Source organism: Paracoccidioides lutzii, assembly GCF_000150705.2.
Source record: "Paracoccidioides lutzii Pb01 unplaced genomic scaffold supercont2.17, whole genome shotgun sequence".
NCBI lineage: Eukaryota > Fungi > Ascomycota > Eurotiomycetes > Onygenales > Ajellomycetaceae > Paracoccidioides > Paracoccidioides lutzii.
This window is the reverse complement of record NW_015440963.1, coordinates 35,011-61,556: the sequence shown is the minus strand read 5'-3', so window position 1 is coordinate 61,556 and position 26,546 is coordinate 35,011. Positions and strand designations below refer to the sequence as shown.

Sequence of the window (26,546 nt, the reverse complement as noted above, 5' to 3'; positions counted from 1 at the left end):
TGATGATGATGATGATGATGATGATGATGATGATGATGATGATGATGATGATTGATGATGATGAATGATGAATGATGAATGATCGTGGTGGTGGTGATGATGATGATGCTGATGATCATGATGAATTAAATATAATCTCCAGTCAACAGCTATAATGAGAGGTGCAGTTATTTGTAAAGGGTGGCTGGGATATAACTCACGATTCAAAGCGGGTTAAAGGAAGAGGAATAGAAGAGACAATTCTCTATCATGTGGTAAACTTCAATCAACAGGGGATCCAAGAATTTTCAACATTTTCTTTTCTTTTTCGTCTGAGAAAGAAACTGGAGGGTAGCAAAAGGGAGAGGCAGGTGAAGACTCCTTACGGGGTTCTTCTACACAGACAGCCGGCCGATTCGCTCCAGGCGAATCGGACAATGACGGACCCTTTCACAGGCTCCCGCGTTCGAGCATTTTGCATGCCTGTTTGATTCGACTTGAAACGGCATCAATCTAATTCATCTCAATGTGCTCCGTAAGCTCCTAACTGGTCCAGTTTCATATCTCACGGGTGAATCATAAAAGGAAAACTTACGTGGTCGTCGGTGAATATGTTGAAGTGATGACCCGGTATACTCCAAACAACTGGCGCGAAATCATTGAGATACTTCTCCCAGCCCAGAGCCGGAAATTCACGCACAACATCAACCCTACAAACGGCATCCGGCATGTCTGGTCTTGAAACCGGCACGTAGTCATCACAGCGGAGAAGAATAGTCTTGGGGATAGACGGAAGGTTATGTTTGTGATTCCCAGCGTTGCGCGACAGCTTCGGTTCGATCAAGAGGAGTTTTTTCTCGAGCTCAGTCCTTCGGAGGGCCAATTCAGAATCGGTACATTCCCTCCAGATTGGTGGAATCCAGTTGTAAGCCATAGGTTGAGCCAACTTTATGCACTGCGAAACAAGTTTGCGGGTTTCGGGCTGGGTGCCTTTGCTAAACACTGGCTGGGACCCAACTAGGTTCGCTTTCTCTTCAAAAGCCGCGAGTGGATAAATAGAGTCAACCATGACCATCCCGACAATGCTTAAGGAGGAAGTCCTCAGCAGGATATTGGCCACCTCTAGGGACAAGATCCCACCTAGCGACCAGCCTGAGAGAGGACTTTTATCAGCACTCCATGTCTCTTCGCTAAGGCTCCATCACTCACCACCAAGTAAAAGCCGTCCCGATGGCACAACCGAGAGGATCAAATCAGCATATATCCTGGCCATTTCCGGAAGGCCATGTTCCCAGGGTTGGCCGGAATAAAGTCGCGGATTCTGTATGCCATATACGGCTCGGTCTAGGGAATTCAGATAGCAATACGATACGGTAGTTCCCCCGCCGTCGTGGATGAGAACCAGTGGTGTTGCCGTCTCCAATCCAGGAGGGGCAGCTTGTATCATATATACGCAGTCCTCCATCGCTGCGAAATGATGGAATTCGTTCAATCAACGCTCTGGAGGATGTGCGAACACAATGAAGAATTACGCTTCCCGTTTCGTAGATATGTCCCTCATAGTTGGGGCATGTCGGTACGTAGTGTAGAACTAGTGCACTAGTTAACTAGCTGTTAGTAAAAACTCGAGAACTAACTATTGTTACGAGTTATTTCAGCAAAAAATCCGTTCAGCGTCGTGTGAGTGGACTTCTACCCAGCAAACTGCCAACGCAATGGACCTCTGAGATTGGGGCTGCGGCTGCCCTACCTACCTCACTTTGAATGCATTTCCATAGCTAAGGTGTGTGTGTAGACAACTCCCATGATGTGCGTTGACTGCAATCCCCACCGAGCTGGCCATGTCACACAAATGTTAGTCGAAGATTTTCACGAATGGTGGTCAACTCCAAGCGAGGTTGCTCATTTTTGTGGCTTCGTCGCTTATTGATTTCATTGATAGTTGCATGGTTTATGATAGAACTTCGATCTAAATAAATTTAGAAATGAATGGTAGTCAGTTGATAACTCTAGTATTCTGTACTGTATCTGTGCTGTTTCCTGTGCTGTTTACTGTGCATATATTTAAACATGTATATATAACTAGCGATAAATAACAAAATCCCTAACCCCAACAGCATCGCGGTCATGTCAGAGATTGATCAAAATTCATACTAATTCTTGACAATCTCTCTAAAAGGCATCTAAGTTAGCCTTTAACTGATGACTCCACCTTGGCCCGTGTTCCCACCCCAGTCCCAGTGACAACTTCAATAACTCTAGTAACTCCTTAACTGGATCCCCTGGCTGCTTGCCGTCGAGGTTACGAAACACTATCTCTGAGCATTAACTACTGAGGGGAGATCCCTCATATGGTTTCGTAGTTCCCGTTGCGGGATTGCTGTTGCGAAGCTCGTGCGGAACTGTCCGGGCTCAACGACGAGAATACGAACGCTGGAAGGGAGAGAGGTCATGAGCGAGAGCTTCCTATATCCCTGTGGGTTTGCGTGTTGGCAGACCTTTGCATTCTGCGGCGGTAGGGAAACAAAGTCGATTCTCAAAATGAATGGATACCTAGGTAACTAGCTATCCACCTTCAAGGGCAAATTTTGCTGCCGGTGTACACGGAGCAAGAAGGCCGGCCCTCAACGCCTGCTATGCTGCCAATATTTACGATGGTGCTGGACCTCGGTTCCCTCTTGGACGGAATGACTGTCTTCATAACTCTTACTGGGCCATAAACATTCTGTAGTTAACTGTTGGCGTATCTCACTTCACTAATCATTGTTCAGCATCATGCATGTTCAATCAATTCCTCAGAAAACGTCCCATTACTATTTATCCGCTCCCAACTCTACGACGAAGCCTAAGGGGATAATCAGAGAGATTATAGTCTTGCAGGACCTTCTTGATCTTCTCCTATACGTCAGACGCGGTGGCATCCAACTGCAACCATCTTCCCCCCCCTTCCCCCCTTTTCCTCCACCAGCCAAGAGCTTCGATCTGGGTGAGATCCTGTCTGGCCTTTTCTGTGTTTCCCTCAGCGGCATTGACCCGGTTGCCGGCTCTCAGGACTGTTCTGCAATGGCGGCTTCGAACCCGGACGATGCGCCAGTGTTAAACCAGACAGGAGAATCTGTCATAATCATTCGTGGCTTATTTACTTCTCTCTCTTTTGCGTGCTGCGCGAAGGTGCTTTTAGACAGCTGGCTACGAGATTCGCCGCGGGGGGAGATCACATTTGTATATATCCATTTTTTAATGCGAAACCTCTTTAGGACATAATAAAATGGAATTTAGTTATCAAGAGGAGTGGGCGGTGGAAAGCTTTTCTTCGCAGAAGCTGAAGCTGAAGAAGAGGAACTCGAACAGTTCGTCCACAAAACTCCACTCTGGGGAATCCTAAGCCCCGCAATTAGCGTGTTCAGCCGGATGAAGGGTCAACAGCACCAGACGCCATTCTTCCCCACTAATTACATGTCAGCAACCAAGCATGACAATATCTCCCGGCCGAGGATGTCCAGGGTAGGTACAATCGGTGGTGGGCAGGCTTCTGGACATTTATCAGCTTCAACTAACCATTCAACGCAAGTAACACCGTCTCCATCTCACACTTGTGCAATCAGTGGAGCAACCAGGAGATTACAACTTTTCTTGATGCGGTTGAGTTACGCAGGGTATAAAATGATGAAATCCGTCGAGCAAGGAATCACAGAGACAAATATTTAACTATTTAAGTATCTGCGGGGTTCACTTTTCAATCGGAAACAATCCAGCGCAGCGCAGCACAATACCAAAGAAGCACACGGGACAGGATGACTTCATCACAAGGCGATTTTGAAACGTTCCCTCTGGGTGACTGGAAGCTCCAGAGCGGGCAGATCATCCCAAATGCTCATATTGCGTTCAAGACGTTTGGCGAACCGGGCTTTCCCACAATTGTCTATCCAACTTGGTATTCCGGACGTACGTAAAGTTCATTTTCCATATTCTCCCATATCCCCACACTCATAAATACATCCATGCGATGTATCCCCTGCCATAATGAATTTTAATCCATACACCGTACATGCCCAATAGATCCGCGCTTGCCTGTGGAAAGGGGATCGAATTGAGCTATACCAACACTTACCCTCTTTTCATTTCATTCGTAGTTATTGCCGATAATCTGTGGCTGGTTGGTGATGATAGGGAACTCAGCCCAAAGAAATACTTCATCATCATCCCAGCCTTGTTTGGGAACGGCCAATCGTCATCACCTTCCAACACCCCTGGGGTTAGAGAGTTCCCTCGCATCACATTCTATGACAACGTGAGGGCGCAGCATGAGCTCGTCACCAAGCATTTTAACATCAGCCATCTACGCGCCGTCATAGGGTGGTCTATGGGGGCGGCGCAGTCATTCCAGTGGGCGACGCAGTATCCAGACTTTATGGACATCATTGTTCCGTTCTGCGGCTCAGCAAAAACATCTGTACACAACCAAGTCTTCCTTGAAGGCGTCAAGAGCGCCTTATTGTCCGCCAAGGGGATTTGTTCGGCTGGGGTGGGGGAGGTTGGGTCCACGAGAGATGACAGCGTGTACAGGACATGGACTCGGGACGAGAAAGAAACGGGTCTGAAAGCGTTTGGCCGAGTGTATGCTGGCTGGTAAGTCGAATCTGAACGGAGCCGAAAGTGTCTGGCGGTATCTGACATGTGAATTTGATCGTTTCTACTGTTAAAGGGGATTTAGCCAAACTTTTTACCGACAGAAGCTCTATGAAACAGTTCTCGGATTCAAAGATCTCGAAGACTTTATGGTGAATTTCTGGGAATCGTTCTTCCTAGCCAAAGGTATATAAATTCGAGGGGTGGCAGATAATCGATAGCTCGGAATGGCACAGAATCACAGCTGAATTGGCTATTAAGCGGGGAGGTCTGTAAAAATGGCTGACACAACCATCTGGAGTAGACCCGGAGAACCTGCTTGTCATGCTGCAGACGTGGCAAAACGGCGACATCTCTAAGCAGGAACCGTACAACGGCGACTTCAAGGCTGCACTGCAGGGCATCAAGGCCAGGACTTTGATTTTGCCTAGTAAAACCGACCTGTATTTCCCGTGAGTGACTTCCCCTCGAGCTCTACCCATCCAAGTCGACGCTTGTATTGCCATGACGAACTGTCGTCAACGATTTAACACGAAGCAGACCTGAAGATTCGGAGTACGAGTTTGCAAATCTGCAGCCGGGAATTGGCGAACTTGATGCCTTCCCAACTGTCTGGGGCCGTAAGTTTTCATCCACCCCCCCCCCCCCCCCCCCCCCTTTTTCGGGTCTCCCCCCCCCTTTTTTGGGCCAAAGGGCCTGAGTAGTCCGAGCCTGTCAAGGATGTAAGGTGAATGCTGATCGGGGCGTTGAATAACAATGATAGACTGGGCCGGAGCACCCACTGGGAGCAAGGAGGATGGGGCGTGGCTGAACGACAAACTGGCGAAGTGTTTCAACGAGGCTCCAGCCAGCAAGCATTCCACCACTGAGCTATAAAAGGGGCCAACTATATTGATTAGTTAGTTAATAACCGTGGACGGGCAGTTAACTTATTAAGCAGGAAATCATTAGTTAGTCAGTCAGTTAGTTAGTAGCCTTGAGCAGAACCGCTGGATGGCGACGGTGACGGGATCAATGTTTAGTTACCCATTGAGGATTGCAAGTCTCTCTATATATAACTAATCAATTTACATTCTTTTTCTGAGTAAGTTATTAGTTATCCCATCTATGAAGAGCAGCTCAGCCCGGTCAGGTGACGAGGCGATGCCCTAAATCGAGGCAGAGAAAGAAAAAGAAAAAGAAAACACAAAAACAAAACAAAATCCACAGAGGGTGACGATTGTTCAGAACATTATTCAGTTGGTCTGAGGGACGACTTAATTGTTCTGGGACTGGGAGACTGGTGTTTGACTGACTGTCGGGCACAGGCAGTCAAGTTATTTGTATTATTTCTATCATTGCTTGGTATCCACAGCGCGTGGAAATGCCCGCTGCCAGACTCTGGTCGTCTGTCCTCCGCAGGTCGGAGGCTGCAAGTTAACTATTTTAACTACTACGTCACCCCGTCTCACACACACACACACACACACACACACACACTCTCTCTCTCTCTCTCTCTCTCTCTCTCTCTATCTCTGTCTCTATCTCTGTCTCTCTCTATCTCTCTCTCTGCTTTCATGCACGCCCGTGTGCTGCTGGTGGGGCAAAGAGAGGAACAGTAGTCATCCACGGAAGTACAGGTGTCTCGTAAGACGAAAATGCAATCCGTCCAAATTTCATTTCTGTGATGGCCAGCTAACCAGAGCCTGCAGACGCCCGCAGTGGCTCTTACGTCCAAGGCTTCTCGGAGACCCGAGGCTGCATATTTATTATCTATTCTTCCTGACTTGCCTGCGCTGCTGGATTCCCATCCTCCCCCACCTTGGGTTGCAATATTTTTAAATCATAAATATATGCGTATTACTTGCACTTGTTCACACGCCCCCTCGCGTCCTCTAGTTTTCTCCCACAGTAATTCCTCAAATATTCAATCCGTACATAACCCGGCCCTCGGGTTGCCCAGATATCTGCTTCATAACTACCCGTGGACCTGTTCGTCATGACTTCGTCTTTCCCTCCGCCACCAGTTGACTCGATAGGTTCGTTAGATAGTTTCTTCGATTCACTCTTCGTCCAGCGGTGGGACAATTCATTGCATCAGAAAAAGGACCACGGCTGACAAGGCGCATCCATTTCTGTATAGACTGGGATAATGTAGGGTTTAAAGTTCGTGAAGGTAGGTCTTGTTCTGCCCTGTAATAAATATTGTTATTTACGTATTCTTCTTCTTGTTGTAAAACTACACGCAGCTCAGTCACAAGTCGCCCAAACAACTTTTTTATAACATTATAAATATCTGGAACCATCCAAGCCTTGCTAATATCAACAACCACCCCTTACCGCAGTCAACGGCCATGTGGAATCTCACTTCTCCCACTCAGCCAACCCCCAGTGGAGTGCCCCCCGCTTTGTTGCATCTCCATATATTCCCATCCACGGCATGGCCCCAGGCCTTAACTACGGCCAGCAAGCCTATGAAGGTATGAAAGCCTTCCGTCATGCTCCCTCCGCCTCGTCCCCTTCGGCCCACGGCCGCATAACCATCTTCCGGCCCCAGAAGAACGCTGCCCGTATGCAGCGCTCTGCTGAGTTCATCTCCATTCCCCCCGTCCCCCAATCGCTCTTCCTCGAATGCGTCCGACTCGCCGTCTCCGCCAATGCAGAATTCGTTCCCCCGCATTCAACTGGTGCTGCTATGTATATCCGCCCTCTGATTTTCGGCTCCTCCCCCCAACTGGGCCTCTCCCCGCCCGATGAATATACCTTCGTCGTTTTCGTCATGCCAACGGGTGTGTACCACGGCGTTCATGCCGTGGATGCCTTGATCCTGGAAGACTTCGACCGCTCTGCCCCCGACGGCACAGGTTCCGCAAAGGTCGGTGGCAACTATGCACCCGTCCTCCGCCATAGCGATAGCGCGCGTGCGGAAGGCTATGGAATTACCCTACATCTGGATAGCAAGACGCGCTCCGAGATTGATGAGTTCTCGACCTCTGCCTTTATTGGCGTGCGTAAGGACAAAGATTCCGGAGCCATTACCCTTGTGATGCCAGACAGCAAGAACGTGATTGATTCGGTGACGGCAACGTCCGTGTGCGAAATTGGCTTGAAAATGTTTGGATACAAGGTCGAGCGCCGGAGGGTGGGATACGAAGAGCTTTCGGAGTTCAGTGAGGTTATGGCTGCTGGTACTGCCGCTGCGCTGGTGCCCATTAAGAGCATCACGATGAAGTCCAAGAATGACAAGTTTACCTTCGACGCTGGCAAGGCTGCCGAAGGTGGCGATGTCTGTAGAAAACTCCTCAAAACACTCAAGGGAATCCAAACCGGTGATATTTTGGACGAGTTTGGCTGGTTGGTTGATATAGAACCTATTCCCAAGGGATGGATGGACGGCGCTGGGGGCAAAGATATTCTTAATGAAGCGAATTTTCCCTAAACCCTCCAGCACTGTTGATTTCCTTTAAAATTTCTCGTGTCTTGTGTTTTGCCGCCCTTCTCTTGGAATAATCTAGGTGGCTAACAAAAGTTACATCGCCATAACCGCGTGTTGTTTATGTTCTTGAGAAATGAAATTTGAATTAAATTGCCGTTGAGCCTAACCGAGATACGAAATTTACTACATTCTCTCTCTCTCCCTCTCTCTCCCTCTTTTCGCATAAAAAATCTCCACCTCGCCACTGGCTACCCTCGCGGTTTACTCAAACTAACTTAGATTATCAGCCTGATGAAATCACCCTGAAGTCCTATCGTACATTTGGTCTGAGTCTGGTATAAGAAAAGGTAAAAGCAAAAAGGTCTCTTATTTAGCTGGATGGGCTGAAGAATAGAGTTGCTACACAGTTGATAACAATTTTCAGTTGAAACATTTCAGAAAGATAAAAGACACTCGGCAGTTGCCCATTCCGATTTCCTTCTTAAAATATCACGAAATGTTACCTCTCACCATTGTCAAAAATTGTTGAGGCTTGATTCTGGGTTCATTTGTTTTTGTTGCTCTGGGTAGTTGGAAAGAAATGAAAACATGGGAAAAGAAGAGCCAACGAAGAGCAAGCAAAGAAAAGAAGAAGGGAAAAGGGTCTCGGAGATTAGGATGGGAAAGTAAGAGAAACGACACAGAGAAATAGAAAAAACACCCTCTACCGAACCATTAATATATTCGCTTGCTAAAATACTGTCGTACTTTGCTCCAGCTCCATTTAATAACTCCATCGACAATATCGGACAAGTCCCAGAACACCTAATAGACATGGCATTCAGGTCTGGCAACCACATACACTAGAGGGACACAATTTCCGCCAAGTGCATCGCCTGATTAACACACACACACACACACACACACACACACACACACACACACACACACACACACACGCACAAAACAAAAGAAGGGTGAAGATCGATGATTTGACTAGTACAGTCCGGCGCTGCGAAACAAACCATTGAGACGGCTGAACCTACTACCGCTCGGCAAACTCTCATTTTCAGACGCATTTTTGGCACTGCTTTCATCTTCACTTCCTTTATGGCGCTGTATAAGCGACTTAAGCGTTTCGCGCTGGCGATTAACACCAAGCTCACCGTTAGTTTCGGAGGCTTTCTGGCTGGCCTTAAACACAGGCTGAAAACATGGTGGCGTTCCAGATTTGGTGGCCCCGACGGTTCGCTCGTTCTCCCCACCAGACTGTTCGTCAGGAAGCCAGCCGGGTCCGGGAGGCCATTTTTGCTTGACCTTGGAAAAAGGAGTAATGAATTTTCTCGCTACCCCTACACGGGCGGGTAAGGGAAGGCCTTTGGGAGCCCGGGCTTTGGGAATTATTGGACTCGAGCCTGAATCGGAATCGCTGTCAGAGTCAGAGGACGATGACTGGCCGTCTACACTTTCCTCATAAACAATTTTATTGTTCATTTCCGGCTTTTTCCAAATGCCCTTCTCTGACGTATCTGATTTCTTTTTCTTCGGGTCTGGCTCCGGGTCCTTTTTGGAGGACTGCAGCTCGGAGTGGGGTGGTTGATGCTCAGACCCACTAGGATTACCTTTAAATTCCGATTTGGATCTCTTTCGTTTCAACTCATTTTTCTCACCAGCGACTTTTGCCTGTTCGCCATTTTTGCCCAATGGTTCATCCTCAGACTCAGATGGAGAATTTGGTGCTATTTCTAAGCCGCCTTCAAAAGGAATGTCGTGAGATGGACGTGATTGCTGAGCAGGTCCGAAGGCTGAAGCATCCGTTGGCGCTTTAGATGAGTTGTTAATTCTGGAGGACCTTCTAGTGATTGGAGAGCCTTCACCAGATGTAGCATCCAACTCAGTGGGGAGCCGTGACTTGTTTTGACCCATATCAATTGTAGCATGTTCAAGGCTTTTATTGAATTTCCCGTGCTGATTCTCCTCTTCGGGGTGACCCTCCTCAGAGCAATCTTCAGGGTGTTCCTCAATTATTTTCTGGATTTTCTTAAGCTTCAACTGGTACTTGGCAATGTCATGGGCTTTCCCCAAATTTATGGCAGCGTGAATTTTATTTGACAGATCGAGAGCGTTGTTCAAATACCGGAGATACTCTTCACTCTTCCCTTGACGTTTTCCGTTCTCAATTTTCTTCTTGAGGCTTGCACCTAGTTGCACCCGTGCAACATATTCATCCGTCACATGGGCGGGGAAAATGCTGCTTCCATACCTTACTAGAGGGGCAGACGCAGGAGTGGGCGCCTTTTCAACTTTCGGGTCGACTGAGCATGAAACAGACTGCCGCGTAGACATTGCTCTTGGCGATGACTTTTGGGTGGAACATAGTGCTGACTGGATGGGTGTACTTGGGTCAACGAGCACTGTTCCCTCAGGCTCTAAGAGAGAACTTCGGCGGTCTGTTTGGGTCTGGTTTCTGGGACAGGGAAATGGAGCGGTGGTCGACAGGTGCGTTTTGGAGGTGCTGTTATTATCACTCACAGCTGCTGGTTCGCTCGTTGAAATGGCTCCAGCACCTTTCGGTGGCGATGCAGTAATTCCAAGACCAAGTTGTCCTGGACCAGGAGGTAGTCGACGAGGTGAAATGTGAGATAGAGATACGCGATTGCTGTCAGTGTCTTTTGTTAGATCTAGGACGTCTCGACCAGCTGTTCTCTGTAATTCAGATGCACTGATACCGTTTCTTTGGTTTTGAGATCGGTCAATCTGGACGGAGAAAAATTTCTGGAGAGGCTTTTTGGGAGTCGTAATTTGCTTAGTTTCTATTACATGGCCGGATGGAGGGGAAATAGAATCGTTGGAAATATCCGTCCTCAGTGCAATGGGATTGGTAGGCTCGCTACGGGGAGTATCGACTTTTGCTGGAATGGCACTGCCAGAGACAGGAGTGGGTGCGCTGTTTACGGTGCGCATGGAATCTGCACGGGTCGTTACACCACTGGCTCCTTCAATGCATTTTCCACCAACAACTTTGTTTCCTCCAGCCGTAAAACTGTTTAGTTGACGACCACCGGTAAAATTATTGGGTTTCCTGGGATCCTCAATCATTTCTGCATCCGAGTCGATAACAAATGGTGGAATGTCAATCCTTGGCGCTTTTGTCGTCTCAGGGGTTGACACTGGGGAGGCTTCTCTCAAATTATCGGGAGGAGTAAGGGAAAGTTCGAGTGCCATCGATTTCCTTCCCGGGCCGCGGAGATTGGATCTCCTCGTCCCACGTCGAATGGTGGTTTGATCGTCGAGAGCGATGTTGTCGTCTGCTTGAGTTTGTCGAGCTATCACATCTCCACTTGCATTGCTGTCAATGTCAATCTCGTTGTTCTCTTCCCCTCCAGCCTTTTCAGCCGCGGCAGCAGCTGCTGCATCCGTATTTAGCCGTAGGATATATTGATCGGTACGGCTGATAGTATTACGTGACCGTCGTTTGGCAGGTTGAGGTTTCGTAGGTTTCTCAGACTCTACGTCGGTGGATGGAATGAGATAGATATCATCCTCAGTTTCCTCCCGATTCCGTTTGGGTAACGTCGCTTTTGGCTTGTCTGGCTTCGCACCCGCAGAACGAAGTTTAGAATTGGATCTCAAAGACGGGTGCGGCGTCATACTGTGTTTTGTGAAAACAACAACATTTGGTGGCGATGGTTGGCGCGACAGTGGTAATGCTGCCCTCTCTGATAACGGGAAAATTCGAGTTAGTCGTCATCTCAAGAAAAAACGGTAGGGAAATACTGGTGGGGGGATTACGAGCTGCTAGAGCGATCTCCACGGCACCTTCGAGAGTCGCCATAGTGTCCATGCTATTTGCCTGGGCGGGTGCAACAGATTCGCGCACTTCCCTTCGTTCGACGTTGTCATCACCGGGTAATGCTTAGAGAAACATATAGTGTGTTAGTAGAGAGTTGTAGAAAGTTGTGCATTATAAAAACTTGGGGCAGGAATGTGTATGTACCTCGGCTTTTGCCCTTGATATGACGCCTTGACTGTTTCTGCGAATCCTCGACCAAAACAGGAGATGGCATGGTATGGTTATCTCGTTTATTGGATGGTTCGTTATGGCGCTCAGTCGAGAGACAGTAGATATCCGACTCTCGTGGATGTGATGAATGACGAGATGGGCCAGAGACAGATTCCGCTGTGATTAAGCCAGCACCACTCGCAGATGTAGGTGAAGCCGGGAATAGAGGCACTGGGGGTAACCGTTTCGTGGGGTTTGCGCGAGCAAGCTGGCGGGGATAAGCAGTCCAGTCCTGTACCACAGAGCTCAGACGTTGGCCACGCCCAGGCATTTGGATAACACGTATCGCGCCTCTCTGATCAAGGCCATCAGCGAGGGCTTTTCCGTGGTCAACAAACACATCGGCCACTGTCAGGTCTGAAGCCAGCGCATCGTTCTCATGTTCGTCATCCACGAGCTTCTTGATTTCGAGAGGGCTAGGATAAGGGTGTTTTTAGAACCATGACAGTTCTCGTGGAGCTGCTGAAAGCTGGAATACTTCCCTAAAAAATGAAAGTGGGAAAGAAGCTCAAGGACAAAGAAAAATAGCACTTACTCAGCATTTGGTTGAAGCTGTCTCCATTTCATCTGTATCATTTGAGCCAATTGTCTCAATGTCACTTGTTCTGGCTGTGGTAGTACCATCAGGAAGCTGATGGTATTGTGGGGGTCTTCATCACTGTCCTCACCATCACCAAATGACGTAGAGCGTTGTTGAATAAGTTGCTCCCCTGGAAAGATTTTGACTGTCAAACGGAGAAGAACCATTGTCGCAGCGGGGCGATGACCCTGAAAGTCTCTCTCCTGCTGTGATGGCTCCTGTCAGATGGGGGGTGATGGGTTCGCAGAGGATTCGGACGGGGTTTCAATGTATGAGAACGGAGCTAAAGGTAAAGATAAAGGTTCGACGAAGGAGGATGAGTATTTTCAGATGCAGGTAGCGACAGGAGTGTCTGGAGGCTTGAGCCATAAAAGGTTATCAAGGCAGTTCGAGAGCAGGGATTCAGCACAAGATTCGATCAACGTATGCATAGAGGTAGAAGAAGACGATGAAAAAAGAAGAGGAGAAGAGAAGGGCAGGATAGCCAGCCCAGTGGATGAACACAAAGGACGGCAATGAATTAAGCGATATGTTGCTACGGTCTGTTGCTGTGTTGTGTCGCTGTTTGTGTGGTGTTGCTATGCGTATGGGGGTCTTGCAAAGGATTTGGAGTATTTTGAAGATTTCGAGGTTGAGGGAAAGGCCGTTGGAGCTTTCAGCCAACGTACAAATTTGAAGATATCCTGCTCAACCAGAGCAAGGCCACCAGCCAGTCTGATACTCATACTCTGGGCTAGAGACGCCGCCACAAATAGGAACCGTTCAACCAACACAGGTTCAATTCAACTAGTTGTCTCTACTGCGTTACGTGCCCAGGAGCTGTCCCCCGAGAGGTGATTCGCGGTACACGGGAGGGCGCAGCGGGCAGTTGCCGCTAAATCTGGACTAAGTAATAATAAGGTTAAACCTCAGCTCCGGTGCAGTTCTGGGGTAATTTACATATTTACTCCATATATTCTTTCTTATTGTTACAGGGACGGGAGATGAGCTGGAGCCTGCCCACAGAGGGTAGTTATCTGATAAATATATTTATTAATGAAGGGGGCGCCCCGTCTTTCATCATCAACGGCTGCTTGAGCACAAAAAGAAAAAGAAAAAGAAAAAGAACTCTAGTTATTCATTTTAGAATATCGTTTACTATTTTATTTCTCTATCAGGCTGAAAAGCATGCTGTTCTGAGAAATTTAAAACTCCATATAAAGCCAACCAAAACATGAGACTTGAGGCGTGTCAGGAACGGGAGAAATGAACAAGAAAAACGACCAAAAAAAACAAAAATATCTAGTTAGAAAACCTGCCAACCACAAAATCTGGAGCTTCCTGGATTAGTTTTTGTAATGAATAAAACCGTTAACCCGCTGTCATATCTCATATCCGTACAATAAGAATTAATATTGGTGAAAAAAAAAAAAAAATATAAAATAAAATAAAATAACCAAGTCAAGATTCTCAAGATAGGAGAATCTTGAATTCATTGCTTTTACGCAGGGGGTGTGAAGTAGCGTCTGAATCGTTCTGTGCTGGTAAGTTGCAACTGCAAAATAACCCAGTGACAATTAATCAACAGGCTAGGGAATCTCACCCCCCAGAATTGGAGATACCCCACAGGCAACCCTCCAATGTGGGCTTTGAGGTGTTCCGGCATGTCATTGTAATGGTTGCGCTTGTTGCGAAGAGCACGCAATAGGTCAAGCATCTTTGAACCAGTATACTTCCGCTGCTTGCCAAGGCTGTCCTTGAAATCTTTGGGCAACAGCTTGAGGAAGTCCATATCCAGTCCCATGACGTCGGGAGCAACGGATTCGAGGCAGAGAAGGGCGGGAGAAGGAGGATCGCGGGGTTCGAATTCAAAATGATCTGACACATCGCATAGGAAGTTAAGACGTTCTGCGGGCGACCAAAAGAAGGGATGGAGCAAAACAGAAGTAGCGTCAGGACTGGATTGTTTATCAGCTTAAAGCGCCACTGTAAGTATATATAGAACACAGTTATATGCGGACTTACCGATGTCGTGGATCCAGAGACAGCATTTGCCTGATTAAATCATCTGCCTCAAAAGCGTAATCTCCAAGTTTCTGTAAATCATCCAGGTTGTGATAACCTTTAACGATGTTTGCCTCGCGCATGAATTTGCCATCCTTGTCGAATGGATGGCCGCCTCGCGTCAAAACATAGTAAAACACACAGCCAAGGGAGAAGATATCGATAGCACGTGTCGCTCGTCGGTTTGTCTGGGGATCAACTACTGCCGGCTCAGATGAGTCAGCGCTCTGGTTATCCCAGGTCGCAGGGTTCGCAACGCTTTGGTCATCGTCGACGAGGAGTTCCGGTGCACGCCAGCCAGACGTCCCAGCAGCATGCGCGGTTGTTGCTCTGAAGGAGCTTTGATTATCTTCCAACTTTTTACACAGACCAAAGTCGGAGATGAGAAGCCTGAGAGAACTTGAACCGGTTCGAAGTTTCGGTGCCGTCACAAGGATATTTTGAGGTTTCAAATCACGATGGACAATTTTCAATGAGTGGAGATACCGAACCCCGGAAGTGATTTGCCATAATATATCCGGAACATCCAATCCCCCGTTGACAAGGTCAGGATAATCAAACTGCTTTTCAACTACATCCTGTAATGAGGCAGGACAGAGCTCAAGACCAATATAAAGAAAACCAGCAGTTTGTTCACGGCAAAAATATCGAATGACGTTGTTATGGTCATCGCTTTCCTGAAGCAAACCAACCTCGTGGGACGCAATATCGTAAAACTCCACCAACATCCTTTTCACCGCAACATCCCGACCGTCGAATGACCCCTTGTAAACCACAGTTCCATGGCTGCCATGCCCTAAAACCTTATCGGTATGAACCTTCAGTTGACCGATTCTAATTGATCCATCCATCTCCACCATTTCTGTTGAGATACTCCTTACAATTTGCTTCTCGGGTCCCAGATTTTTACCAGGCGGCTCATTTCTGTCGGTTTCGGATTCCAGGTCTGCGGAAGTTTTAACGTCTCCATCTTCCCCCTGTTTTTGATTCTGGTTCTTCTTGCCACGTTTATGGGCTTGACCACCCCGTCGTCCACGACGGGCTTTTTTCTTTGCTTTCTCGGGGGTTTGAAGCAGGGAAAGCTCCTCCACATCGTCGTCCTCATCATTATTCTGGTGAGGCTCCTCAATTCTAACCTTAGGGGTAGAATTAACAGCACTCGAACTTTGTGGATTCGGCCGAGAAGTTGTGCTACCCTCATCGGAGTTTGGGGTGCTGATATCAAAAGTAACTTCCGACGTGTGACGAGAATCTATATTTTTGGATGGAACCCTTGTCTCGTCTAACTCGGACGGGATTGTCGGCGTTGAGGTGATGATAGGCGTTGAAGGTGTCGTAGACAAGGGCTTCCCATTGATAGAGATAACGTTTTTAAGATCAAGTTTCTGTTTCGCAAGCTCCTGTAAATTGTGAGTGTTGAAGTAGACGAAGGTTCCGAATGCGAGTAATATGAGGGTGACGATGACATCAACCACATTGTCCCATCCCTTTTGAATTAGAACGTGGGGCCTAATGGTAGGTTGGGGAGGAGACCTAGTTGGAACTCTCACGATATCTCTGGGGGTATCATTCGACCAATCGGCTGGGGGCCCTGAAATGCTGGGAATAGTTCGTTGATACTTGTCTGATGGCTCATTGAGCGAGTGAACGCCGACAAGAGCAGCCCTCTGCTGAGCAAGGCTGTGGCTCATCAAGGGTTTCTCATTTGCAGGATAGTCTCTCTCGTAGCATTCTGCTAGTCTGGCACGCCCTGTTACTAGAGGGTAAGTGGATTCTGACATCGCATACCAGCCACCATTCTCGGTGCAATTTACGAAGACACGGGACTCTCGGTCTTCTGGGCCAGATAAAGCAACATTGGTATCCGGGGGACTCAGCGGCTGGGCAAGGAGAACCAGGGAGGTGTCAGCCGAGTCAACGCGAGCAGGACGGGCAACGTCGAAAACGCGTGCTACCGGGGTATTAAACTTCTGGGTGTAACGGCGTCCATCTACTTTTGAGTGGTCGAACCCGAAGACGACACCGTCGTGCATGCTGTAGATGTGGCGTTCGTCCATCGTTCGAAAATATTGGCTTTGGAGGTCGACATCACGATTGTTGGGGGCCCATTCGGAGTATTTGATGGTGCAAATAGGATTGCCGGTTTCAGTGTTCTGAATAGTTACCACATATTCGAGACGGCCAATGGTGAGGGTGCCACTTGTTTCGCATTCTTCTCCACCATCATCATGATCATCATCATCGAGGACCTCCAGGTCATTGACTCGCCGGCATCTCTGCTCTGTCGCAGCAGAACCTCGAGAGCTAAAAACACGGAGAATCGCACCGGTTCGCGCATCTACCGTATACAGGGTGGTTTCTTTCCTTGCCGTGTAAGTGACTGGAGGATCTATTCCTGAATAGGGAGTTTCGTCAACCAGAGCCCTCACGGTCAACCCCAGCTTCTGAAGACCGCCATTTGGGGCTTGGTTGTAGATGTAAAGATCACCATCCCGACTAGGTTCCACGATCCAAAGAAAATCATCCTCGGGTTGCGCGTCTGCAAACCCAGATCGATTGGACTGGTGATAGATTGTTTCCACCATTGGGCTACTCGGGATCTCGAGGGCCCACCGAGCAGCACCGGTCTTGCGATCTCTCGAATGAATGGTCCCATCGACGGTCGCCAGGAGGACAAAGTCCTCAACCTCCCAATCCTGCAACGACCGCGCTTGGAGCTGCGGAATCGGACCAGCAGTCTGGGCAGGAGGTGCTCGAACGGCGGAACTGGAGGCCGCCGGAGCAAAAGTCGCTAGGGCGCTCGCATCGTTTGGGTTTGCGAGGTGAGGGTGAGGGTGAGGGTGAGGGTGAGGGTGTGGCTGAGAGTGTGTGTTGCGAAAGAGGGCTTGTGGGGTGTCGATATTGCGTGCGAGAGGCTGCTGCTGCTGAGCGACCACGAGGGGGAAGAAAAGGAGGGCAACGCTGGCGGGGAGGGCGGCGTGGGCACCAGGCAGGCGCCAGATCATCTTGGAGGGCCTATGCTCTTGCAGGCTGTTTCTACGTGACAGATGAACCGTAGGCCCCGGTAGACGACATGAGAAGCTATCGCATCAACTTCGAGGGCGCTCCCGAGAGAGCAGGTGTGCGGAAAAGGGAGGGAGTGAGGAGGGTTGGTTAATTCAAAAAGAAGAAGCAAGCAAGCAAATACGCAACCAAAAAAGCGATGATAGAGTGGGAAAGATGTGATAAAAATGTCGTAAAACGAGTGAACGGTGGGCTGGGGTAGGGGAACGGGGAGAAGGGAGGGAGCAGGGAGGGAGCAGGGAGGGAGAAGTGGGATGTTGAAAGAGACGAACGAGATGGAACGTGTGGTGGATGGATGCGTGGTGGGAAGTGCGAAGTTGCAGCTCTTCTGGTGGAGTTGGACCAGCTCCACAGGGTTTGGCTTGCCACGCAGAGCGAGAGTGGAAGGGGACAAAGAGGGGACGAGAGAGTGTTTGGGGTGTGTTTTGGGTGTTGGGCGGTTTGGTTGGGCGGTGTGGTTTGGCCGGGTGGGCGTAGTGGGCGGTGGCGGGGGGCATAATGAGTTCCTCTGCAAAGGGACCCCCGGGTCATTTCAGTCAACAAGTTACGGTCAGCTGCCGAAATAGTACTAGCGCGGAAATATTTGCCGCCCGCAACCCTTTGGGAATTCAGAGCAACGCTGATCTTGGGTTCCGAGACAGCTTATCAGCTTGTACCGTACTGTATGGTCCCGTAAATCCTGTGGAGCGCGGACTCGGTAAGTGCCGTAGCGTCTTGTCGCTGCTCAGCAGGTGGTTGTAACATGTTTGATACAGCTTACATAATCGAAAATGGCTCTCGAGCTGGCCCCACAAGGGGGTGGGCCTTTAATAGAGTGGGTCAACCGTCTTCTGGTTACCATCCGTAAAGTCTGGTCAGAGAGCATGCAGTGTGAAGGGAGATAGATAATTGGAAGAACCACAATCCAACTGTGTGAATTAGGAAGTGAATATTCTGCGATGAGAAAAATATTCATGTCTTCTGCATATATTACATCTCTCTTTTCTGTTTGAGACAATTCAAGTTAAGACATGAGTAACTATAAAATAGGTGTCACTCAAGTCCTAAGTAGTTAACTTATTAGTTTAGATGCAACGACTGAATAACTATCGGTATGCAGAACTGCTCACTCGATAAATCTTCCTGTCATTTATCAGCCACTAATTGAGCTTATTTTTCAAGTTGACTGTTACGTTCAATATACAAGTTTGCGCATCGCTGACGGATAAAGTGGCATTCAAATTGCAGCAGTTCCTTTCCACTGGCAATTCTTGAACAATAGCTTATCTGTGGAACTAATGGAAGCCTCCCTAAATCTTGATGATCGTGGACGTGGGCGGGGCCAAAAGGGTCTCTTTCCAAGGACAATCAACCCACCACTACTGCTAATGGCAGGTTTAATCGAAAGTAACTAACACAACCACGTTGAAATAGAGCCAAAGATCATGGTCAATGTTGGCGATCATAAATAATAGAGAAGGGAAATAAATAAATAAATAAATAAATAAATAAAAATTAAAAAATTATAAAAAAAAAAAAAAAAAAAAAAAAAAAAAAAAAAAAAGGGTGGGGGGGCTCTGTGTATATTCTGTGCAGTCTCACCGCCCGGATAGAGTCATTCACGGACTGCGCTTACTGTGAGGCGATTGAAGCTGAGGTCACAACAACATAGGCAGCCATACCTTCATAAAGAAGAGCTCAAAACTACGGTTCAATGTTTAAATCCTTTTACGGTGGGAAATCTACCTCAATGGCTATGATTAATTGCAGACGAGTCTTGTTGGCGGCTGAGGAATGTCGAACCAGGGAGCAAAAAAAAAAAAAAAAAAAAAAAAAAAAAAAAACAAAAGGTTGTGTGCAAATAGATGAAGAATCCTTTTCGAGCATTTCTAGATCCATTGTGTGTGGAAGCCTGTATTCCGCAAAACAGCTGATCCGAAGGATACAAGGCAATTTCTCATTATCTTGGAGATGTTTGAAACAACATTAACTATATTTCTCTAAGTGAACGAATATAATGTCGCGCTTTCTGGTTTCCTTTTATGCTCCAAGATAAATAACGTATTAGTGATGGCCAGTCGCTTCACATGCGTTCTCGCTTTCTTGGAGCACTCCGGATAATGTTGTCTACCCGGAGCAATAGCTAGAAAGGTACCTGTATGTCAGCTACAAATTCGAAAGAGGGAAAAGCCAAAAAAAAAAAAAAAAAAAAAAAAAAAAAAAAAAAAAGAGTGAATCATACCTCTGCAGCTTCGGATGCTGACGACACGACTGCTCGTTTCAACTTGTAGCTCTCTACCACACCCAGCTCCCGCATGTCCGCGATACCACCACCAGGAGTAAGAAGATCTAGTCCAGAGCTTGTCATTCCATTATTAATAGCTTGCCGCAACCTCGTGACAAGGTCGCTCGAGTCCAACCCGGCGTTATCTGCAAGAATGGTCGGCAGTTGTTTGAGGGCTTGGGCGAATGCGTCCACAGCAATTTGCTTTTTCCCAGTGGTGTTTTGAGCGATTTGCTGGACTGCCTTTGCCATCACCATCTCGGCGTTGCCCCCACCTAACGTCACTTTTGGCTCACGCACTGTTTGGGAGAGGACAGCAAGCGCATCGTGTAGAGATCGTTCTGCTTCGTCTAGGAGCTGCTCGGTGGCGCCCCGGAGAACGATAGTACAGGCTTCGCCAGCCGCAACGCCGGAAAATTTGATTAGAGTGTCCTCGCCAATTATGACTTCTTCAATAAGATCACACCTTCCCAGCTTAACCTGTTCCGGGTGATCAAATGTGGATGCGATCTCCCCTCCAGTTACCAGTGCCAGACGTTCAATGCCGTCAAAATCAGCGTGCTCGATGGAAACAATCCCAGCATCGGTAAAAAGTTGCTCTGGCCAGTTGTATATGAGTTGCCGATTGACGAAGCAGTTGATTCCATGTGCCTTGATCTTTTCGACCTTCGCTCGCATCTTTTCTCTTTCCGCCTTCTCCAATTCTGCTAATTTCCCAGTCGATTCGACCTTCACTCGAGCACCGAAAATTTTGATTTTATCAGTATCCATAGCAGTATTCGCGACCAGAATTTTCGCATTTTCAAGCCTCTTGGGCTGGTTCACACCGATCTTCTTGTCCAGAATGAACCCCTCGTCAAGATATGAGTCGCTTAGCTTCCCGCCAGCCTTCTTTATAATTTGTATATGGCTTAAATCGGTGGATCCTTTGAGTCTGAGGACAGCACCACAGGCTAATCTCGCAAATTGATCTCGGTCTTGGCTGAGAACTTTGGAACTGAGCGTTGTGCGGGCAATGGCATGCATATCCTTTCGGAACGCAACCGGGTCCTTGCTATTGTCGACAGCAATCCTCTCCAAGGCTTCAAGGGCAGCACGGCTGGCAATCCTGTAGCCTTCGATAATGGTTTGAGGATGTATTTTACGTTCCACAAGCTTTTCCGCCTCTCTTAGGAGTTCCGCTGCGAGAACAGTGACCGACGTAGTTCCATCCCCAACTTCATCGTCCTGCACCTTCGAGATATTGACAAGGACCTTGGCCGCAGCGTTGTCGAGGGCTATTGCTTTGAGGATTGTAGCCCCGTCGTTTGTAACCATTATCTCACCAGTAGAACTATTTGATTGTTAGATTGGTATTTTGGAATTGCTGCGGACAACGACAAAAGAAAACGTACGCAGATTGTAAGATCTTGTCCATTCCTTTAGGCCCCAGGGTGCTTTTGACAAGGTCACCTACTGCTATAGCTCCCACAAATGCGGACAAACGAGCATTTTCGCCTTTCTCCTCCGTAACATCTTCAGCGAAAATCTGTGTTGGGTTGTTGAACGACGCCTGTCAAAGTCAGCAAGAAACCGGAATAGAATATCATGGCAGACATACCATTATGAAAGAGAGCAGCGGTAGCTAATATAGATAGCTACGGTACGGGCTGCTGCGGTTTGAAGGTTAAGAGAGCAGCACAACAAACAACAACAAACAACAACTTCTTCAACTGCCACTGACTGGTTGCTCTCGTTTTTCGCCTGCGGAGTTTTGCTTTTAAGATACAAAGACCCAGCCGCAGCCGGGGTTCTTAGTCAGCCTGGCCCCTGCGTAGCTAACTATCTAACTATTAACGTTAAAACTAACTAGCTCAGGAAATAAATAGTTGAAACTTCTGCCGGACACAAGACTCCAAGACTGCTAAAGAAACGTACTCAACTAGGTACATACATAGCAACAAATATACAACTCGTGTTTAGTGTGTCATTTGAATTCCGGTGCTTTACAAGGTTTCCAACTCCCTTGGACCAATGACTGACGTAGAGGAAGAAAGCCACACGGGATCTTCCAACAAGCGACCTTACTCCCAGCTTGAAGACGCCGAAGGGACTGGTTTGTCTCCCTCGATTTGCTTGTTCATGAGAGAGAGGGAGCTATGTGGCTAACAGTGAGGGCAATTAAAACAGGTGGTTATCCCTCCTCATCCGAAGATGACTTTGGACCTGCTCTACCTTCTTCCGCCGCACCCAAAAAGAAACGACGAAAGCTGCCATACGAAAAAGTCTACCTGAATGCTCTCCCCCATTCTTCGCGATATTCAAAATCTCTTATGCACAAGGACCAGCTTTCTTTCGTTACCCTAACTCCGCACACCGATTTTCTAATTACTAGTTCGGTTGATGGTGTGGTCAAATTTTGGAAAAAGATGCCCGTTGGGGTGGAGTTTATTAAGGAATTCCGTGCCCATGTTGGGGAGCTCACTGGGGTAAGCGTTAGCCCTGATGGGAGGAGCTTCGCTACGGTTGGCGTGGATAAAACGGTTAAGATATTTGATGTGATTACGTTTGGTAGGCAGGAGCTTCGTTTCTTTCCATCTTGCTGTGATGGTTTGGATATTTTTTGGTAGCTAATGACGTACCAGATCTGCTGTCAATTCTAACTTTGGACTATATCCCGGGGTGTGTATGTTGGGTACATCGACGAGGGGCATCGTTACCGCTGCTAGCAGTGAGTAGTGATTCCAGTGGTTCCATAATGATTTTCGATGGGCGTGGAGAAAACCCACATCCCCTCCACACCTTGACATCCATCCATCGATTCCCGGTGGTTGCTATGGCCTTCAACGATCCATACGACTGTGTGGTTTCGGCCGATGAAGCAGGGATGGTCGAATACTGGCGGCCAGATGCCACCTTCGAAAAACCAGACAACGTATTCGAACTGAAATCTTCCACCAACCTGTTTATTTTCAAAAAGTCCAAATCGGTCCCATCTTCTATTACAATATCCCCGTCAGGCCACCAGTTCGCGACCTTTTCATTTCCCGATCGGCAAGTTAGAGTATTTGACTTTCCTACCGGGAAATTATACAGGTCATATGATGAATCTATCACAACGCTGACGGAGATGCAGCAAGCTGGAACAGCACTATATCAACTGGATGAGGTCGAATTTGGACGGAGAATCGCAATCGAGAAGGGCCTTGAAAACAGCGCTACCGTGTCAAAGGTCAATGTGATATTTGACGAGTCGGGACATTTTGTGATGTATGGTTCTATTATGGGGATAAAATGCATTAACACCTTCACGAATCGCATTGTCAGAGTCTACGGTAAAGACGAACCATTTCGCGCCTTAAATCTGGCCGTCTACCAAGGCCAACCGCAGAAAAAGGGGGTCGTTACAGTTTCTATGGCTGCCAGTGCCAATCCTTTGCTTCAAGAAGCGGAAGAGCGCGATCCCATGGTAATCAGTACTGGCTTTGCAAAAATCCGTTTCTATCTTTTCACGAACGAAACAGAAGTATCTAAGACTAGTCGGGACGTGCTGAATGAGAAACCTGTTGGGACACGTGAAGACACCTCCGCCGTCGCCGCAGTTAAACCTGCGGAAGCAGGTACGTCTGCAATTCTTCACACTACCTTAGGCGATATTCACCTCAGACTGTTCCCTTCTGCGGCTCCCAAAACCGTGGTTAATTTTGTCACACATGCTCGCAATGGTTACTATAACAACACTACGTTTCATCGAGTGATTCGCAAATTCATGATCCAAGCTGGCGACCCGCTCGGTGACGGCACGGGTGGGGAGTCAATTTGGGGTGGTGAGTTTGAAGATGAGTTTTCGACCCTTCGCCATGATAAACCGTACACGCTATCGATGGCGAATGCAGGTCCAAATACGAATGGAAGCCAATTTTTTATTACAACTGAGAAGACGCCATGGCTTGATGGGAAACATACGATATTTGGGCGGGCGGTCAAGGGGCTTGACGTGGTACATAAGATCGAAAATGTAAAGACGTACAAGGAAAAACCAGAGGAGGATGTGAAGATAGTTAGCATCAGTGTATCATAGTCATTCTGGGCGGAATCCAGGTAGAAAAAATTACAGTTAGAAAGAAACAAATGGTCAGTTCTGACTTTAATTCATGCTGGCATATAGAAACAAGATTCGTACCCAAGTTTACTAGTTTTCAATGTGTCACTAAAAATCAACATGTATTTCCCAAGACATATGTTACATGAAATTTTAATAAAGAGCATCTTGAAGCAGTTTGAATAACGTTAACGACTAACGAGTATATCTCGGTGGGTTCACTTAGTTCATTCAAGAGACGTGCAGTACATGTAGCTCCGACCCTCCGGACAGCAGAGATAGAGATACCGAGGGGGCATTTTTTGGGAAGTTCTGGCAAGTGACTGAAGTAGAATTACCCTAACAAGGCAGATAGTGATTGCTTTGCGCAGCCCAAGCCCGCTTCACTGTATGGGCGCGCAGGTTGTGAAGCAGCCCCACGGGGGTTGGAGCAAGGGAAGCGTCAGTCAACAGACATCATCGTTAACGCTGCGGAGCGCACTGAACGATGGAGCGAATGGACAGCTATAAAGATAGGTTTGGAAGAATTGACGGTGTGCGTGCACCTGATTGAGATGAGGAGGCAGTGAGAGAGAGCGCAACCGGAAGACAGAAAAAGGGTGAAAGAAAAAGAAAAGCGGGTGTGAGATGATGAAGAACCGTGAGAGAGGACTGATTGATTGGCTTTTCCTCTTCGACTGCTTCTAAAAAGTTCGGGAGGTTGAAATGAGGCGGATTTAAGCGTTTCTGACGGGACTTGACTTAGGGCCAGAGCAAACACTCAGGTTATCATGTTTTTTTTTATTCTTTTCCTCTTTCTCATTTCATTTCTTTTTATTTTGCAAATATTCCGTACATACCTGGATATCCATTGGGGCCCTCAGTATCAGTTTCTGAGCCCAAGAAACAAATAACCCTTCGGGGAGAAATTGATGAAGTCTTTATCACTCAGAATATTCAGTGCTTCCCAATGGCGCAGTGACTTTTCATTGCTGAAGTGTTGTAGTAGAGCAGAAAAAAAAATCGGATTTAGCTAAAGTCTCGATTTTAAGCATTTGTGACATAACCTGGTTACTTAACTAGTTATAGTTAACGTAATCCACCACCCAACGCCCGTTTACACCCAACACCCTCCATTTCGCCATCACTATAATGAAATATTTTCAACATTATTTCAACAACGCAATTAGATTTCAAGATGATATATCATATGATGAAAATATATATAGAAAATTACATATAAAAATATATAGCTAATTCTGTAAATGTTTGTTTGACTTAATAACTCACCCAGAATGTGAAATCCTGGGTGGAGACAGATTCAGTGAGCAAGCAGTCATTAAATCAGGAGAGATTGCAATATTGTCAGATCACTCAGGCAGTAGATCTGCAGGCACCCTGACAGGGCTCTGAAAACACAATTTAGTCACTCTTTGCAAAATTGAGAGTCTACTTTTCTGATTAGAAAGGTGATTTTTAAATTCTTCAATCATCTTTTTATTCAATTGTGATTGTAGCTGTATAGCAGCTCATTCTTTCTTCTGTTTTTGCTTTTGAGCTTTCCTTGCATCTCTAAGCTTCTTCTCAATTTGCCATTGAGCAGCTCTCACAGTCTTATCTATCTCCTTTTGCTCCTTTGCTACCTGATGAGCTGTCTCTACTTCATTCATTGTGATATAATATCTGCCTTCTTCTGCTCCTTAAGAATAATATATTGCAACTTAGCATTTATAAGGGGTTGAACCCCTAGATTTGCTCTGGCTGGCTGACTCAGCCTAGTCATTGTTTGCATGTGCGCACATGATCATGCTATGTGAGCTTGCTTAAGCTCAAGTTCTCATCTCATTCTTTTCTTCCCTTTCTCAAGCAATTCATCCTTATTATATAGGAGGACTAGCCTCTAGTTCTTAGAGCTTAACCCTTTACATTATGAATTGCTTTACTCCTTTCATTGATAGGTCACTGGGAGCCTTAATTCTGTATCATGAAGCTCAGCAAATGTGCTGACATATGATAGACTATTGAGAGTCTTAAATTCTGCATCACAAAGTTCAGTGATAGCACTGATATATGAATAGACTGGGTTAGCAATCATGCTAACAAATGAATGAGCAATATTGAGAATGTCTAGCTGAATGAGATAAAGCAGCAGACTTGTACAACAAATGAATCAACACAAAGCAATGAGCAGAGACACTTCCAGCAGCTTTGAACAACAATGAATGATCTTTCTTCAATAGCAGAAACAGGTCCAGTGTGAGAACAGAGATTTAATAGCAGCTCAGCAAGCTGAAATAGCTAATCTACAACAAGCTTTGAACATCTCAACATCAATTTTCTCTCAATCAAATCTGCAATCACTCATTGTAGTCAGAAGACTCAAGATCAAGCTACTGAACTGTGAGAAGTATGATGATTCTAATCTGAAGCACTACTCTCAGTGAGAGCTAAAGCTTCAATCAAAACTTAAGA

At 47.1% G+C, this 26,546-nt stretch overlaps 9 protein-coding genes across 9 annotated transcripts; 5 read left to right on the top strand and 4 right to left on the bottom strand.

The window, feature by feature from the left end:
• Nucleotides 1-429: 429 nt before the first annotated feature.
• Nucleotides 430-1,444, bottom strand: PAAG_06074 (hypothetical protein; the record flags this gene model as incomplete). The annotated part of the gene is made up of 3 exons (XM_015845780.1): nucleotides 430-492; nucleotides 575-1,131; nucleotides 1,189-1,444. 3 exons carry the CDS (start codon nucleotides 1,442-1,444, stop codon nucleotides 430-432), a joined length of 876 nt encoding a protein of 291 aa, XP_015700006.1.
• Nucleotides 1,445-2,754: 1,310 nt separating this feature from the next.
• On the top strand, nucleotides 2,755-3,687 carry PAAG_12150 (hypothetical protein; the record flags this gene model as incomplete). Its single annotated transcript, XM_015847676.1, has 2 exons — nucleotides 2,755-3,201; nucleotides 3,259-3,687. 2 exons carry the CDS (start codon nucleotides 2,755-2,757, stop codon nucleotides 3,685-3,687), a joined length of 876 nt encoding a protein of 291 aa, XP_015702667.1.
• An 86-nt stretch (nucleotides 3,688-3,773) lies between these two features.
• On the top strand, nucleotides 3,774-5,484 carry PAAG_06073 (homoserine acetyltransferase family protein; the record flags this gene model as incomplete). The annotated part of the gene is made up of 6 exons (XM_015845779.1): nucleotides 3,774-3,924; nucleotides 4,113-4,608; nucleotides 4,685-4,794; nucleotides 4,910-5,060; nucleotides 5,149-5,228; nucleotides 5,372-5,484. The coding sequence occupies 6 exons, from the start codon at nucleotides 3,774-3,776 to the stop codon at nucleotides 5,482-5,484; spliced, it is 1,101 nt and encodes a 366-aa protein (XP_015700005.1).
• A 1,102-nt stretch (nucleotides 5,485-6,586) lies between these two features.
• PAAG_06072 (branched-chain-amino-acid aminotransferase) lies at nucleotides 6,587-8,026 on the top strand (the record flags this gene model as incomplete). Its single annotated transcript, XM_002791761.1, has 3 exons — nucleotides 6,587-6,626; nucleotides 6,731-6,763; nucleotides 6,933-8,026. 3 exons carry the CDS (start codon nucleotides 6,587-6,589, stop codon nucleotides 8,024-8,026), a joined length of 1,167 nt encoding a protein of 388 aa, XP_002791807.1.
• A 972-nt stretch (nucleotides 8,027-8,998) lies between these two features.
• Nucleotides 8,999-12,812, bottom strand: PAAG_06071 (hypothetical protein; the record flags this gene model as incomplete). The annotated part of the gene is made up of 4 exons (XM_015845778.1): nucleotides 8,999-11,721; nucleotides 11,795-11,917; nucleotides 12,000-12,481; nucleotides 12,601-12,812. The coding sequence occupies 4 exons, from the start codon at nucleotides 12,810-12,812 to the stop codon at nucleotides 8,999-9,001; spliced, it is 3,540 nt and encodes a 1,179-aa protein (XP_015700004.1).
• A 58-nt stretch (nucleotides 12,813-12,870) lies between these two features.
• Nucleotides 12,871-13,482, top strand: PAAG_12149 (hypothetical protein; the record flags this gene model as incomplete). Its single annotated transcript, XM_015847675.1, has 2 exons — nucleotides 12,871-13,068; nucleotides 13,171-13,482. 2 exons carry the CDS (start codon nucleotides 12,871-12,873, stop codon nucleotides 13,480-13,482), a joined length of 510 nt encoding a protein of 169 aa, XP_015702666.1.
• A 643-nt stretch (nucleotides 13,483-14,125) lies between these two features.
• Nucleotides 14,126-17,693, bottom strand: PAAG_06070 (serine/threonine-protein kinase ppk4; the record flags this gene model as incomplete). Its single annotated transcript, XM_002791759.2, has 2 exons — nucleotides 14,126-14,582; nucleotides 14,650-17,693. 2 exons carry the CDS (start codon nucleotides 17,691-17,693, stop codon nucleotides 14,126-14,128), a joined length of 3,501 nt encoding a protein of 1,166 aa, XP_002791805.1.
• Nucleotides 17,694-19,813: 2,120 nt separating this feature from the next.
• On the bottom strand, nucleotides 19,814-21,617 carry PAAG_06068 (T-complex protein 1 subunit beta; the record flags this gene model as incomplete). Its single annotated transcript, XM_015845777.1, has 4 exons — nucleotides 19,814-19,873; nucleotides 19,973-21,347; nucleotides 21,409-21,566; nucleotides 21,615-21,617. 4 exons carry the CDS (start codon nucleotides 21,615-21,617, stop codon nucleotides 19,814-19,816), a joined length of 1,596 nt encoding a protein of 531 aa, XP_015700003.1.
• A 410-nt stretch (nucleotides 21,618-22,027) lies between these two features.
• PAAG_06067 (peptidylprolyl isomerase domain and WD repeat-containing protein) lies at nucleotides 22,028-24,074 on the top strand (the record flags this gene model as incomplete). The annotated part of the gene is made up of 3 exons (XM_002791756.1): nucleotides 22,028-22,109; nucleotides 22,184-22,564; nucleotides 22,639-24,074. 3 exons carry the CDS (start codon nucleotides 22,028-22,030, stop codon nucleotides 24,072-24,074), a joined length of 1,899 nt encoding a protein of 632 aa, XP_002791802.1.
• Nucleotides 24,075-26,546: the final 2,472 nt, after the last annotated feature.